The sequence below is a fragment of the Salmo trutta genome, chromosome 1 (genome assembly GCF_901001165.1).
Source record: "Salmo trutta chromosome 1, fSalTru1.1, whole genome shotgun sequence".
NCBI classification, from domain to species: Eukaryota; Metazoa; Chordata; class Actinopteri; order Salmoniformes; family Salmonidae; genus Salmo; species Salmo trutta.
In genome coordinates this window covers 5073691-5090179 of record NC_042957.1, presented here as the reverse complement: position 1 = coordinate 5090179, position 16489 = coordinate 5073691, and the positions used below count along the sequence as shown (strand labels likewise).

At 42.8% G+C, this 16489-nt stretch overlaps 1 protein-coding gene across 1 annotated transcript; it reads left to right on the top strand.

The window, feature by feature from the left end:
• The first annotated feature begins 743 nt into the window (after positions 1-743).
• On the top strand, positions 744-8717 carry LOC115147359 (prospero homeobox protein 1-like). Its single transcript, XM_029689573.1, has 3 exons — positions 744-2195; positions 6415-6516; positions 8156-8717. Exons 1-3 carry the CDS (start codon positions 744-746, stop codon positions 8357-8359), a joined length of 1758 nt encoding a protein of 585 aa, XP_029545433.1. The 3' UTR covers positions 8360-8717.
• Positions 8718-16489: the final 7772 nt, after the last annotated feature.

Sequence of the window (16489 nt, the reverse complement as noted above, 5' to 3'; positions counted from 1 at the left end):
GATTGGATTTCATCAAATGAATAGCAGGTTGTCGTCATTTGGGTCTTAAAACTTGTCTGTTGCTAACAACGGTACATTAGAGCATCTCGTCACTTATAAAAGTAGTGCTAGTTCCAGTCTTATCGGTCAACAGATTTTATCTAAAAATAAAGACATTTAAATTGTGCTTCTTTACAGGATGCATATTCTCTTTCTAGCATTGACATTATGTCCACATAGTTTTGAGTTAAAATGTGAGTAATATTCTGAGTTGCACACTATGAATACAGCTATTGTTGTCTGGTAGATTTGACTTCACAAAACGTATAACTTTCAAACTGCTGTTAACGGACAAAATACAGTATTTAATAGGTATTACCAATTGCAAAATTATTGATTTATTAATAAATATTATAGCAGATCTGCTAAATATAGTTTTATTATAAAAAATGACATGTTTTCTGGGGGAAATAACTTTACATTTTGCCATATTGTTGGTTTTCCATGAACAATATTGTTTTCCTTTAAGATTTCAGTAGAACTGTGTCTAATTTCTAAAACCGTTTGTTAAGATAAACTACATTTGTCTTTATTTTGCATGAAGCATGAACCCAAGCCTTCTGGACCACAGCATGCATCATTTCCCCAGCAGCACCTACCCAGAGGACAGAGCAGAGCATCCTCCCTCATTTCTACACGACAACACATACAACTCGTCCACCCCTCCATCCTCCTCTCGCTCAAGCGGAGGATCCCTTATCTCTATGCTCCTACAGAAAACCATTGAGAGTGAACAGATTCTCCAGGAGAGCTCTGCTGCATATTACCACCCCGACGCTCATATTTCCTTCTCTGCCTTGACGAGCCCTAGACTGGTGGGTCATTACAGCAGCACTTCTTCCAAGAGCAGCAGCACCACCATTGAGCCTCTGTCTCCAGCCAGCCAGGCATCCACCGGGGCCAGCCCCAATGGAGCCGGGTCGAACCAGGACTGGACCCTGGAGCTGGGGGATAGACGCCAGGCGAAGCGTGCCAGAGTGGAGAACATCATCAGAGGCATAGCAGTCTCTCCTCCCAGTCCCAGTGTTCATTGTACAGATGGAGAGACCACTCCTACCAGTGACCTTCAGAGTGAGACAATGGAAAACAAACAAGAGAACAAAAGGAAACAGAGGGTGTCGCAGCACCAGGACCTCCTGACGACGGGGGGCGCTAGCGGAAAGAGTACGGACGAAGGCCATAACCTGAAGAAGCAGCTTCAAACCATGCAGAGGCTCCTGGGTCAACTCCAGGCCAGGTTCATCCAGATCTACGAGTATCAGACTGAGTCTCAGGAGGACGTCAGTGATGGGACGTTTTCAACAGATGTGATGGAGGACGACCACCAAAGTACTTGGAACAAAGGATACCCGGAGACAGAGGTGTTTATGGACCCTTACAGTGAGTTTAACAATGGGGGGCCTTTTGATAGAGGTCATCTGGGGTGGAAGAATCACAAGCTAACTGACTCCATCCACTCAAACCCAGACAAAGAAGACAAACTCCTAGCAGATATTCTCAAGTATGAGCTCTCCAGAGCCGTGAACTCAAGCGTTGACTCGATTTTCAAAAACATATCACATACATTATTCAAGTCACCACAGCTACACATCAAGGATGGGGGAATGGTGGAAACAGACGATGAGACCATGTTCCTCAGCTCTAATGAGCCAGCGTCATCATCCACCCATGTAGACAGCATGTCACGACTCCCCCCATGTTCCAAGAGTGGTATGGCCCAACAACTACCAGAGATTCAAACCGAGGCTCTATCTCTGGTGGTTCAAAAGCCTGCTTCAATGACTCGCCCATGTTCTCTAAACCTAACAGTGAAAAGGCCTCTCCATTTCCATCAGCCCTCACTCCTATACAACCACCCCACTGATCTACAGGAAGACCACCAACTACTGGATAACAGCTTTCATCATGATACCTTCGGAGGGCTCCAGTGTGCACCTACTACCACAGGTCTACCTACCCCAGAGATGGTTGACTTATTGTGGAATCCGGTCAAAGTGAAGTCCAAGGTGACCTCCAGGCCACCCAGGAGTCCACAGGTTCACCACCCCATAGCCACAGGGCATAATGTGCTTCTGGACAGTCTCTGTCTCCCTCACGTTAAGATGGAGTATGGTAGCTTTCAGAGTATGGTGAAGAGGACCTCATATGTGCTGAATGTATCCTTTGAAAATAGTATTTATTTTTATTACATTTTGGTGTTTTACCACATTATTCAGACAGTAAGGAAATGAGATGGGGGGACACAGGCAAGTAGGAGAAACAGAACCCTGGTCACCGGCAGTGGTGGAAAAAAGTACCCAATTGTCATATTTGAGTAAAAATTATAGATACCTTTAATAGAAAGTTACTCAAGTAAAAGTGGAAGTCACCCAGTAAAATACTACTTGAGTAAAAGTCTAAAAGTATTTGGTTCTAAATATCAAAAGTATAAATAATTTCAAATTACTTTTATTAAGCAAAGCAGACGGCACCATTTTTTTTTTTTTTTTAAATGTACGGATAGCAATGGGCACTACAACACTCAAACATCATTTACAAATGAAGCATTTGTGTTTAGCAAGTCCGCCAGATCAGAGGCAGGGGATGACCAGGGATGTTCTCTGTTTAATGAGTCTCCCAGATCATAGGCAAGGGATGACCAGGGATGTTCTCTGTTTAGTGAGTCCGCCAGATCAGAGGCAGTAGTGATGACCAAGGATGTTCTCTGTTTAGTGAGTCCGCCAGATCAGAGGCAGTAGTGATGACCAGGGATGTTCTCTGTTTAGTGAGTCCACCAGATCAGAGGCAGTAGTGATGACCAGGGATGTTCTCTGTTTAGTGAGTCCACCAGATCAGAGGCAGTAGTGATGACCAGGGATGTTCTCTGTTTAGTGAGTCCACCAGGTCAGAGGCAGTAGTGATGACCAGGAATGTTCTCTGTTTAGTGAGTCCACCAGATCAGAGGCAGTAGTGATGACCAGGGATGTTCTCTGTTTAGTGAGTCCACCAGATCATAGGCAGTAGTGATGACCAGGGATGTTCTCTTGATAAGTGGGTGAATTAGACTATTTTCCTGCCCTTTTAAGCATTCAAAATATAACTAATACTTTTGGAAGTCAGGGAAAATGTAGAGTAAAAAGGATATCATTTTCTTTAGGAATGTAGTAAAGTAAAAGTTGCTAAAAATATAAAAATAGTAAAGTCAAGTACAGATACTTAAGTAGTACTTTAAAGTATTTTTACACCACTGGTCTCCGGTGGTGTAAAAAGTATTTGCGATGTGCCAGGGAGTGTTACCATGACACCACGGCTCTGCACCGATATTTTCTATAGAATACTACTATATACTTTTCATTGATTTAGTGAATCTGTAATATTAGTCAGTCAGTCAATCTGTAATATGTTGTGGTCATCCATGATGATCTGTATTTTTAATTTCCACCAAATGATAGATTCTTTGGTTGGCTTTCTTTAGTGAGGCAATTGGCTTCAGGTATGATGACTCATATCCACAATACTGTGCCTAAGAAAGATTGCCTTTCTTTGAGGTTTCGCTAAGTGTCTCATAATAACCTTTCTCTGCCTACATGGATAGTCTATAAACAAAAATCAATTCAGTTTTCTTCTCTTTCCAGGAGAACGATATCTATGAGGCTTGGGGGAGCATTAGTAGCTGTAGGATGCACTTCAAGGAGAATATACCCTTTGATCTTGTGATCTCTACTCCGAAAGGAAATTGCTTCTACTATCTGAGTGTAGTCTAATAATTGCAGGACAGAGAAAAACATTGATGTAAAATAATATCCGTCTGTGAAAATAATTGTCAGGATTCAGGAACAGAAGCTTGTTTTCAACGGTATAAATATTGAAGTAAAAGTGTAGCAACATAGCGAAACCTATTGACATGTGAAAACAGTGTAGACCACATGATTTTCTTTAGGAATACTATGTATTTTCTCCCATTCATATTATTCTGATGTATGAATGACTTGAGTAGTGTATCTGTTAAGCTTCATAACCTGATCTGTAGGAGGGTCTGACCACACACCATCTGAATGTGTTAGCTCCATAACCTGTAGGAGGGTCTGACCACACACCATCTGAATGTGTTAGCTTCATAACCTGATCTGTAGGAGGGTCTGACCACACACCATCTGAATGTGTTAGCTCCATAACCTGATCTGTAGGAGGGTCTGACCACACACCATCTGAATGTGCTTCAGCTCCATAACCTGATCTGTAGGAGGGTCTGACCACACACCATCTCAATGTGCTTCAGCTCCATAACCTGATCTGTAGGAGGGTCTGACCACACACCATCTGAATGTGTTAGCTTCATAACCTGATCTGTAGGAGGGTCTGACCACACACCATCTGAATGTGTTAGCTCCATAACCTGTAGGAGGGTCTGACCACACACCATCTGAATGTGTTAGCTTCATAACCTGATCTGTAGGAGGGTCTGACCACACACACACCATCTGAATGTGTTAGCTCCATAACCTGATCTGTAGGAGGGTCTGACCACACACCATCTCAATGTGCTTCAGCTCCATAACCTGATCTGTAGGAGGGTCTGACCACACACCATCTGAATGTGTTAGCTCCATAACCTGAATATACAGTACCAGTCAAAAGTTTGAACACACCTACTCATTCCAGGGTTTTTCTTTATTTTTTACTATTTTCTACATTGAAATAACACATTTGGAATCATATAGTAACCAAAAAAAGTGTTAAACAAATCTTATATTTCAGATTCTTCAAAGTAGCCACCCTTTGCCTTGATGACAGCTTTGCACACTCTTGGCATTCTCTCAACCAGCTTCATGAGGTAGTCACCTGGAATGCATTTCAATTAACAGGTGTGCCTTGTTAAAAAGTACATTTGTGGAATTTCTTTCCTTCTTAATGCATTTGAGCCAATTAGTTGTGTTGTGACAAGGTAGGGGTGGTATACAGAAGACAGCCCTATTTGGTAAAAGACCAAGTCCATTTTAGGGCACAAACAGCTCAAATAAGCCAAGAGAAATGACAGTCCATCATTACTTTAAGACATGAAGGTCAGTCAATCCAGAACATGTCAAGAACTTTGAAAGTTTCTTCAATTGCAGTCGCAAAAAAACATCAAGCGCTATGATGAAACTAGCTCTCATGAGGACCGCCACAGGAAAGGAAGACCCAGAGTTACCTCTGCTGCAGATTATACATTAATTGAAGTTAACTGGGGCGGCAGGGTAGCCTAGTGGTTAGAGCATTGGACTAGTAACCGGAAGGTTACAAGTTCGAATCCCCGAGCTGACAAGATACAAATCTGTCATTCTGCCCCTGAACAAGGGGCACTGTTCCTAGGCTGTCATTGAAAATAAGAATTTGTTCTTAACTGACTTGCCTAGTTAAATAAAGGTTAAAAAAAAAATTGCACCTCAGATTGCAGCCCAAATAAATGCTTCACAGAGTTCAAGTAACAGACACATCTCAACATCAACTGTTCAGAGGAGACTGTGTGAATCAGGCCTTCATGGTCGATTTACTGCAAAGAAACCACTACTAAAGAACACCAAGAAGAAGAGACTTGCTTGGGCCAAGAAACACGAGCAATGGACAATAGACTGGTGGAAATCTGTCCTTTGGTCTGATGAGTCCAAATTGGAGATTTTTGGTTCCAACCGTGTCTTTGTGAGTAGGTGAACGGATGATCTCTGTGGTTCCCCCGTAAAGCATGGAGGAGGTGGTGTGGGGGTGCTTTGCTGGTGACACTGTCAGTGATTAATTTAGAATTCAAGGCACACTTAACCAGCATGGCTACCACAGTATTCTGCAGTGATACGCTATCCCATCTGGTTTGCGCTTAGTGGGATTATTATTTGTTTTTCAACAGGACAATGACCCAACACACCTCTAGACTGTGTAAGGGCTATTTGACCAAGAAGGAGAGTGATGGTGTGCTGCATCAGATGACCTGGCCTCCACAATCACCCGACCTCAACCCAATTGAGATGGTTTCGGATGAGTTGGACCGCAGAGTGAAGGAAAAGCAGCCAACAAGTGCTCAGCATATGTGGGAACTCCTTCAAGACTGTTGGAAAAGCATTCCAGGTGAAGCTGGATGAGAGAATGCCAAAAGTGCGCAAAGCTGTCATCAAGGCAAAGGGTGGCTACTTTGAAGAATCTCAAATATAACGTATTTTGATTTGTTTAACACTTTTTGGTTACTACATGATTCCATATGTGTTATTTCATAGTGTTGATGTCTTCACTATTATTCTACAATGTAGAAAATAATAAAAAATAAAGAAAAACCCTTGAATGAGTAGGTGTGTCCAAACTTTTGACTGGTAGGTGGGTCTGACCACACAACATCTAAATTTGTTAGCTCCATAACCTGACCTGTAGGAGGGTCTTACCACACACCACCTGAAGAAAGCCAAGTTGATGTTCTTCTATACTCGCTACCCTAGCTCTAACGTGCTCACAACCTTTTTCTCCGATGTCCAGGTAATGAAATACACTACATGGCCAAAAGCATGTGGCATTAATATGGAGTTGGCCCCCCCCTTTGCTGCTATAACAGCCTCCACTCTTCTTAGAAGGCCTTCCACTAGATGTTGGAACATAGGTCTGGCTCGCAGTCGGCGTTCCAATTCATCCCAAAAGGTGTTCAATGGGGTTGAAGTCATGGCTCTGTGCAGGCCAGTCAAGTTCTTCCACATCGATCTCAACAAACCATTTCTGCATGGACCTCGCTTTGTGCACGGAGGCATTTCCATGCTGAAAGGGCATTCCCCAAACTGTTGCCACAAAGTTGGAAGCACAGATTCGTCTAGAATGTCATTGTATGCTGTAGCGTTAAGATTTCCCTCCATTGGAACTAATGGGCCCAGCCTGAACCATGAAAAACAGCCCCAAACCATTATTCCTCCTCCACCAAATTTTACATTTGGCCCTATACATTGTGGCAGGTAGCGTCCGTAGCATCCGTCAAACCCAGGTAGCATCCGTCAAACCCAGGTAGCATCCGTCAAACCCAGGTAGCATCCGTCAAACCCAGGTAGCATCCGTCAAACCCAGGTAGCATCCGTCAAACCCAGGTAGCATCCGTCAAACCCAGATTCGCCCGTCGGACTGCCAGATGGTGAAGCGTGACTCATCACTCGAGAGAACGCGTTTCCACTGCTCCAGAGTCCAATGGCGGTAAGCTTTACACCACTCCAGTCGACGCTTGGCATTGCGCACGGTGATCTTAAGCTTGTGTGAGGCTGCTCGGCCATGGAAACCCATTTCATGAAGCTCCCGGCGAACAGTTTTTGTGCTGACGTTGCTTCCAGAGGCAGTTTGGAACTCGTTAGTGAGGGTTGCAACCGAGGACAGACAATTTTTATGCGCAACATGCTTCAGCACTCTGCGGTCCCGTTCTGTGAGCATATGTGGGGCCTACCACTTCGCGGCTGATCCGTTGTTGCTCCTAGACGTTTCCACTTCACAATAACAGCACTTACCGTTGACTGGGGGCAGCTCTAGCAGGGCAGAAATTTGACCAACTGACATTTTTAGAAAGGTGGCATCCTATGACAGTGCCACGTTGAAAGTCCCTGAGCTCTTCAGTAAGGCCATTCTACTGCCAATGTTTGTCTATGGAGATTGCATGGCTACGTGCTCGCTTTTATACACCCGTCAGCTACGGGGTGTGGTTGAAATAAACAAATCCACTAATTTGAAGGTGTGTCCACATGCTTTTGTATTTATAGTGTATACAGATTTAAATTTGTTATAAATGGCGTGTTATATATCCAGAGAATTATACAGATTTTAATGAATGACCTTTACTATGCTGTTACCAGTACTGGTAGAGTGAATACCTGAAATGTTGAGATAGAATCCCCTCATTGAAAACAAATCACTACACACATAACTGTGGGCAATTTGCTTTATTCAAAATAGTTCATACATGATTTATTGACATATTTACAAAGAAAGCAGAAAAAGTGGGATGAACCAAATTCTCAGATATACTAAAAGCAACTAAATTAAACCTACATCATACAAAGTGAAATAACCCAGACATAACTATCACTCATTTTAAAATAACTTAGAATGTACTTACCCAAATTGTTTGTTTCTTTGTGTTCCCATACAGCTCACTCGCTGCATCATGTCCCAGCTGATTAAATGGTTCAGTAACTTCAGAGAGTTCTACTATATTCAGATGGAGAAGTTTGCCCGTCAGGCCAGAGTGGAAAGGGTTAACAGTGTGAGGGATGTAGCAGTGAGGAGAGACTCGGAGCTCTTCAGATCCCTCAACATGCATTACAACAAGGCCAATGACTTTCAGGTACTGTAAATCTCTGTATTCATTAAAAATCGTATGACCATCCTGATCTCACGAGCCTACATTCTGTTTCGCTAAAGTGGATTCACACGGATTGATTTCATTGTGCTGCTCATGACTTCATCTCTCTCATGTATTTTTAAAGACATCCCTTCATCCTTACGTCTCCATTGTGTTCAGTTGGATTCCTGTACAGACAGTCAATCTGATCCAAAGATAAGATGGTATGCACAATACATTGTTTATGGGTGGTCAGCATGCACAACAGATATGTTAATGGGGGTCTAAGCACAGAATATATATATATTTTTTTTAAAGCTTTAAATCTGTACATGTCTACAAAGATCAATTAAAGTATGGTGAGTTGAAAACAAACAAAACACTTTAAAATGGGCCAAAGGTTAATAGGCCAGACAGATATAAAACCTGTTAGTTCAGAGGGGTGGAATTGATTACATTTGATGTTTTGTTATTCTGTCTGATGTCATAATGGAGAATAGAATATGATTTTTATTCATCCATCAACAGAATCAACTGTTTATTCTACTCTGCTCCCCCCCGGACACCACACAACTCACATTTTGGCTGGATCACAGGGTCAACTGCAGTGCAATAGTCCTAGAACTATTTTTGAGGTTTAAATGCCTTGTTCAAGGGAACAACGGCAGGAGATTTTAAACCTGTTGCCAATTCATCTGACTTCTTTCCCTGGACCTAGATTCAAACCAGCCTGCTACCGGCCTTCTTACTTACCCAAGCATTGTGATCTTGCCAAAACGACATTACAAACAACTTTACAAAACGACTACAAATGACACTACAAAGAAAAGACTGACAGTTCAAAAGAATCCACAGAAAGATTTCCTGCGGTTGAAAAATCCATACGTTTTGGCATTAAAAGCACGTAAAACTTACCATCAATACATCTGGCAGCCAGGTGACAGAATAACTTTGTGTATCAAAAAATGTGCTATGTTACCAAGGTTAGTATAGTAAACTAAAACTGAAACTAAAAATAATCCTTAAAAAAACAACTTCATGAACTGAAATAAAATAATTAAAGAAACTTGTTTGAAAAACTAAAACTATTATCTTTAAAAAAACAACCAAAATAAAAACCGACATGAATATGTTCAGTTTTAGTCATTTTTTGGGGGGACAAAAATCAAAGGGGTTTTCAAACTTTTTTCTTTGGTTTTCAAGCTTGAGAATCCAGAGGGTAAATGCTTCCAGGAGATTGTGATGTTTCAAACAGACTTAGCTTGTGCATCACTATGTATCACTAGCTAACAGGGAACAAATCCACTACTTTCTCTACCTGACTCTAAAACTTAAACTAAATAATATAAAATCGAAATATAAATGTTTTTATAAAACTCAAACTACAGTCGTGGCCAAAAGTTTTGAGAATGACACAAAGTTTGCTGCTTTAGTGTCTTTAGATATTTTTGTCAGATGTTACTATGAAATACTGAAGTATAATTACAAGCAATTCATAAGTGTCAAAGGCTTTTATTGACAATTACATGAAGTTGATGCAAAGAGTCAATATTTGCAGTGTTGACCCTTCTTTTTCAAGACCTCTGCAATCTGCCCTGGCATGCTGTCAATTCACTTCTGGGCCACATCCTGACTGATGGCAGCCAATTCTTGCATAATCAATGCTTGGAGTTTGTCAGAATTTGTGGGTTTTTGTTTATCCACCCACTTCTTAAGGATTGACCACAAATTCTCAATGGGATTAAGGTCTGGGGAGTTTCCTGGCCATGGACCCAAAATATCAATGTTTTGTTCCTCGAGCCACTTAGTTATCACTTTTTCCTTATGGCAAGGTGCTCCATCATGCTGGAAAAGGCATTGTTAGTCACCAAACTGTTCCTGGATGGTTGGGAGAAGTTGCTCTCGGAGGATGTGTTGGTACCATTCTTTATTCATGGCTGTTTTCTTAGGCAAAATTGTGAGTGAGCCCACTCCCTTGGCTGAGAAGCAACCCCACACATGAATGGTCTCAGGATGCTTTACTGTTGGCATGACAGAGGACTGATGGTAGCGCTCACCTTGTCTTCTCCGGACAAGCTTTTTTCCGGATGCCCCAAACAATCGGAAAGGGGATTCATCAGAGAAAATGACTTTACCCCAGTCTTCAGCAGTCCAATCCCTCTACCTTTTGCAGAATATCAGTCTGTCCCTGAAGTTTTTCTTGGAGAGAAGTGGCTTCTTTGCTGCCCTTCTTGACACCAGGCCATCCTGCAAAAGTCTTCACCTCACTGTGCGTGCAGATGCACTCACACCTGCCTGCTGCCATTCCTGAGCAAGCTCTGTACTGGTGGTGCCCCGATCCCGCAGCTGAATCAGCTTTAGGAAACGGTCCTGGCACTTGCTGGACTTTCTTGGGCGCCCTGAAGCCTTCTTCACAACAATTGAACCGCTCTCCTTGAAGTTCTTGATGATCCGATAAATGGTTGATTTAGGTGCAATCTTACTGGCAGCAATATCCCTTTCTGTGCAAAGCAATGATGACAGCATGTGGTTCCTTGCAGGTAACCATGGTTGACAGAGGAAGAACAATGATTCCAAGCACCACCCTCCTTTTGAAGCTTCCAGTATGTTATTCGAACTCAATCAGCATGACAGAGTGATCTCCAGCCTTGTCCTCGTCAACACTCACACCTGTGTTAACGAGAGAATCACTGACATGATGTCAGCTGGTCCTTTTGTGGTAGGGCGGAAATGCAGTGGAAATGCTTTTTGGGTGATTCAGTTCATTTGCATGGCAAAGAGGGACATTGCAATTCATCTGATCACTCTTCATAACATTCTGGAGTATATGCAAATTGCCATCATACAAACTGAGGCAGCAGACTTTGTGAAAATTAATATTTGTGTCATTCTCAAAACTTTTGGCCACGACTGTACACTGAACAAATATAAACGCAACATGTAAAGTGTTGGTCCCATGTTTACTGAGCGGAAATAAAATATACCAGAAATGTTCCATACGCACAAAAAGCTTATCTCCTTTGCCAAGATAATCCATCGACCTGAACGGTGTGGCATATCAAGAAGCTGATTAAACAGCATGATCATTACACAGGTGCACTTTGTGCTGGGGACAATAAAAGACCATTCTAAAATGTGCAGTTGTATCACACAACACAATGCCACAGATGTCTCAAGTTGAGGGAGTGTGCAATTTGCATGCAGACTGCAGGAATGTCCACCAGAGCTGTTGCCAGAGAATTGGATGTTAATTTCTCTACCATAAGTTGCCTCCAATGTCATTTTAGAGAATTTGGCAGTACGTCCAAACGGCCTAACAAACGCAGACCACGTGTAACCACGCCAACCAAACACCTCCACATCCAGCTTCTTCACCTGCAGGATCGTCTGAGACCAGCCACCCGGACACCTGATGAAAGAGTGGGTGAAGAAACAACCAAAGGATTTCTGCAGAAAATGTCAGAAAACGTCTCAGGGAAGCTCATCTAGGTGCTTTTCGATGGCAACTGGTACGCTGGAGAAGTGTGCTGTTCATGGATGATTCCCAGTTTCAGCTGTACCGGGCAGACGGCAGACGGAGTGTATGGCGTCGTGTGGGTGAGCGGTTTGCTGATGTCAATGTTGTGAACAGAGTGCCTCATGCTGGCGGTGGGGTTATGGTACGGGGCAGGCATAAGCTACGGACAACAAACACAATTGCATTTTGTCGATGGCAACTATGAATGCACACAGATACCGTGACGGGATCCTGAGGCCCATTGTGGTGCCATTCATCTGCCGCCATCACCTCATGTTTCAGCATGATAATGCACGGCCCCATGTCGCAAGGATCTGTTACACAATTCCTGGAAGCTGAAAATGTCCCAGTTCTTTCATGGCCTGCATACTAAGACATGTCACCCATTGAGCATGTTTGGGATGCTCTGGATCGATGTGTACGACCAGCGTGTTCCAGTTTACGCCAATATCCAGCAACTTTGCACAGCCATTGAAGAGGAGTGGGAAAACGTTCCACGGGCCACAATCAACAGCCTGATCAACTCTATGCGAAGGAAATGGTCACACCAGATACTGATTGGTTTTCTGATCCACGCCACAATATTTTTGTTAAGGTATTAGTGACCAACAGATGCATATCTGTATTCCCAGTCATGTGAAATCCATAGATTAGGGTCTAATGAATGCATTACAATTGACTGATTTCCATATGAGCTGTAACTCAGATGGCCATTCTTTGCATCTATAGCTCCGTCTATAACATTCGAGTGGTTACATTTCTCCACATCCATCATTTTTTTTTTTTACCAAAATGGTGACGGCTTTGTTTGAATTGCAGATTGTCCATTTACATATATCTTACAGGTTGTGCCTTTAATCTACAGGTCCCTGACAGGTTCCTTGAAGTGGCTGAGATTACACTACAGGAGTTTTACATCTCCATCTCCCTGGCCAGAGACTCAGACCCATCCTGGAAGAAAGCCATCTATAAAGTAATCAGTAAACTGGACGGTGACGTACCGGCTGAATTCAAAGCCCCCCCCATCACAACATAGAGACAGACAGAGGTGCTGTATTAAAAACATAGTGTATATTTCTTGCATGGGCCATGTACTGAATCGAAGCCATGCTAAAATGTACAACAGCAGGACAGGGTACCTGGTATTTCAATATATGGTCAATGTTGACGGTTCTCTAAGTGGCTTTGGATAACAGTATCTGGTAAATAAGCATTGTAACACCATTTCCCATTCAGAGGTCAGTCATGTGAAATGTGTGGCTGTACAGTAGGCCAATGTCACAGCTGGGTTTTATATTCACAGTAGGAGGATTGTAGAACAAATTGCAATATAGTTTCAATTTTTAAAAAAACAATGTATACAATTTTGATTGACATTGAGGCATGCGTTGCTGTAAAATCTATTATCAACCCGTGTTGGCGCATGTGAATTAAATTTGTATTTTTGCTACATCAAATCAGATTAATGTAGCAATAATACAAGAGACCTTCATTTTGAATTGTTCAGTATGTGTCAATTGCGAAGGTCGTTTCAGGCATGTCAGTGAACGGGATGACGCCGTTACCTCATTAGATCATCTAAAATGGTTTAAGTTTCATGAGACCACTGATGGTTTCTAAACCGCTGTATAGAAACAACTGGACAGACGACAACAAAAAAACAAAACACAAGCCACACAAGTACAAAATCCTTTAATATACAATAGGTGCAGTGTTTTCTGTCCGCATGCGTCTCATTCTACTAGCCTGGTGTATCAGAACAATGAAATCTGTTATAACGTGTCAAAGCTAAACTGAATTAACATTGACGTCACCTTAATATTATAAAGGACACGAGGCACTTTATGGTCATCAAGGGAACCACAATCAAAAGGGAGTATCAATTATTGAATTAAATTTTTTTAATACTAAATACCAATTATACTAAGAATGTGATGTGTCTTCAAGTCCAAAATGTACAGTGTAGTCTGAACAACGATCCCGTTTCTCTTCAGAGGTGAAAGGAAACGCTTTAATTAAATATTCACTACATACTGCATGGACTCTGGCGAAAGGAGGAGACTTCCTGGACATTTGACTATTAACAACATTCTTTAACCAACGGATTTCAAAACTAGTTTACGTCACACCTCTTCTTTATCATTATCAATATACTCACCTTGACGTCTCTGCTAAAAGTTCCAGCACATCTCACAGGAAGAGGAAAAGTCAAAACGCTCCATTTTGGATATTTCAATCAGACATGGTTTTCAACAGGTGTGACCTCAAAACGTGACTTGTGGGTTTGTCTTCATATATCCCGGCAATAACAGTCGATTTGCCCTCCAGCAGTGTTCTGTTGAGTGCATCTCCAGGAAATCACAGAGCCGTAGTCTAACGCCTCTCTAGAGCTGCCTGCACTAGTGCCTCTCTCTAGAGCTGCCTGCTGTAGTGCCTCTCTCTAGAGCTGCCTGCAGTAGTGCCTCTCTCTAAAGCTGCCTGCAGTAGTGCCTCTCTCTAAAGCTGCCTGCAGTAGTGCCTCTCTCTAGAGCTGCCTGCAGTAGTGCCTCTCTCTAGAGCTGCCTGCAGTAGTGCCTCTCTCTAGAGCTGCCTGCAGTAGTGCCTCTCTCTAGAGCTGCCTGCTGTAGTGCCTCTCTAGAGCTGCCTGCAGTAGTGCCTCTCTCTAGAGCTGCCTGCAGTAGTGCCTCTCTCTAGAGCTGCCTGCAGTAGTGCCTCTCTCTAGAGCTGCCTGCAGTAGTGCCTCTCTCTAGAGCTGCCTGCTGTAGTGCCTCCCTCTAGAGCTGCCTGCTGTAGTGCCTCTCTCTAGAGCTGCCTGCAGTAGTGCCTCTCTCTAGAGCTGCCTGCTGTAGTGCCTCTCTCTAGAGCTGCCTGCTGTAGTGCCTCTCTCTAGAGCTGCCTGCTGTAGTGCCTCTCTCTAGAGCTGCCTGCTGTAGTGCCCCTCTCTAGAGCTGCCTGCTGTAGTGCCTCTCTCTAGAGCTGCCTGCAGTAGTGCCTCTCTCTAGAGCTGCCTGCAGTAGTGCCTCTCTCTAGAGCTGCCTGCTGTAGTGCCTCTCTCTAGAGCTGCCTGCTGTAGTGCCTCTCTCTAGAGCTGCCTGCAGTAGTGCCTCTCTCTAGAGCTGCCTGCAGTAGTGCCTCTCTCTAGAGTGGGCTCCCGAGTGGCGCAGCGGTCTAAGGCACTACATCTCAGTGCTAGAGGCGTCACTACAGACACCCTGGTTCAAATCCAAGCTGTATCACAACCGGCCGTGATTGGGAGTCCCATAGGGCGGAGCACAATTGTCGTCCGGGTTTGGCCGGTGTAGGTCGTCATTGTAAATAAGAATTTGTTCTTAACTGACTTTCCTAGCTAAATAAAGGCTAAATAATAATAAATAGAGCTGTCTACAGTAATGACTCAGTGGGCCTTTCTAAATTGGATGTTTTGCACAGAATGATCATTATTAGGCTAATAATAATAATAAGGGCCTCAAAGAAAATAATGGTCCGGTGGGTTAGAAATGCCTGGGCAGACTCTGGTCCCAGTCCGCCCCTGCCAGAACCATATGGTTTTGGTACAGACCAGCTGTTTAAATGTTACAGAGTGCCTTTCTATGGCCATTCACAACTACACTAGAGGATATATTCTCTCAGATTGTCATAATTGATCATTTTCACTTAGATTATCATAAAACCACTGCAGCATAATCTCAGATTGACAAATTCAGAAACGGACAATCTGGATTATAGCTGTGTAGTCATAATTTATTCCAGTGAAATTAGCAAAAGGAGGGAATGTCATTTTACAAAAAAAAATTAAAAATACAAATTGCGGCAAATATGGGCTGGTAAAGTTTGCCATTGCTAAGGAGATCGTACTGTGGAAAAAGACAGGTGACCACTGTTGGCTCAGTTGTTTTGGCTTGCGTGCCATACCTATAGGGCATCTTTGTACAGAAAACAAAACCATAGAGGAACATGGCATTTGCTTCAGTTAGCGAGTTGATAGTGTAGAATTGACCTTTACTATAATCTTGATATTTTGTTTGTTTTACACGTAAGGGATGCTGTGTCACTTTGTCATGTCATCATTAAAACAGCACAAAATATACATACTGTCAATTCAGTATTTGATTTGTTGGAAGAAACAGTGAATGCGAACTTTTTCTTAACTCCAAAAGTTTAGGAGTTTATGAGAATGCAACGTGAAAGTTTAAATATAATTAAATATGAGAAAGTGATACTGTGTGTGTGGTTTGATTTGAGCACTGAAAACTCATTTAATGTTGTCTTACCCAACCCCCTTAGACACACACATACATTGAGGCAAAGGGTCAGCCACTGTGCAGCCTCCCTGCAGTGGTTTGAGAGCCAAGTGCCTTGCTCAAGGGCACAATGGCAGCCAGTGGCAAAGAGGCCAGCAGCCCTACGGTTGTCAGTTCAGCTCCCACTTCATCGCCTGGCTCAGGGCTTGAACCAAGAACCTTCCGGCTACTGATCCACCACTCAAACAGTGGCTATATACCTCTTGTAACACAGTAGGACCTCACAGACACAAACACATCGGGAATGAAGGTTGTTTGAAATACTGAAATGTTTGAAACTTGTAAATATATTTCTTAAAAATAAAACATCACAAAAAAAAAGGG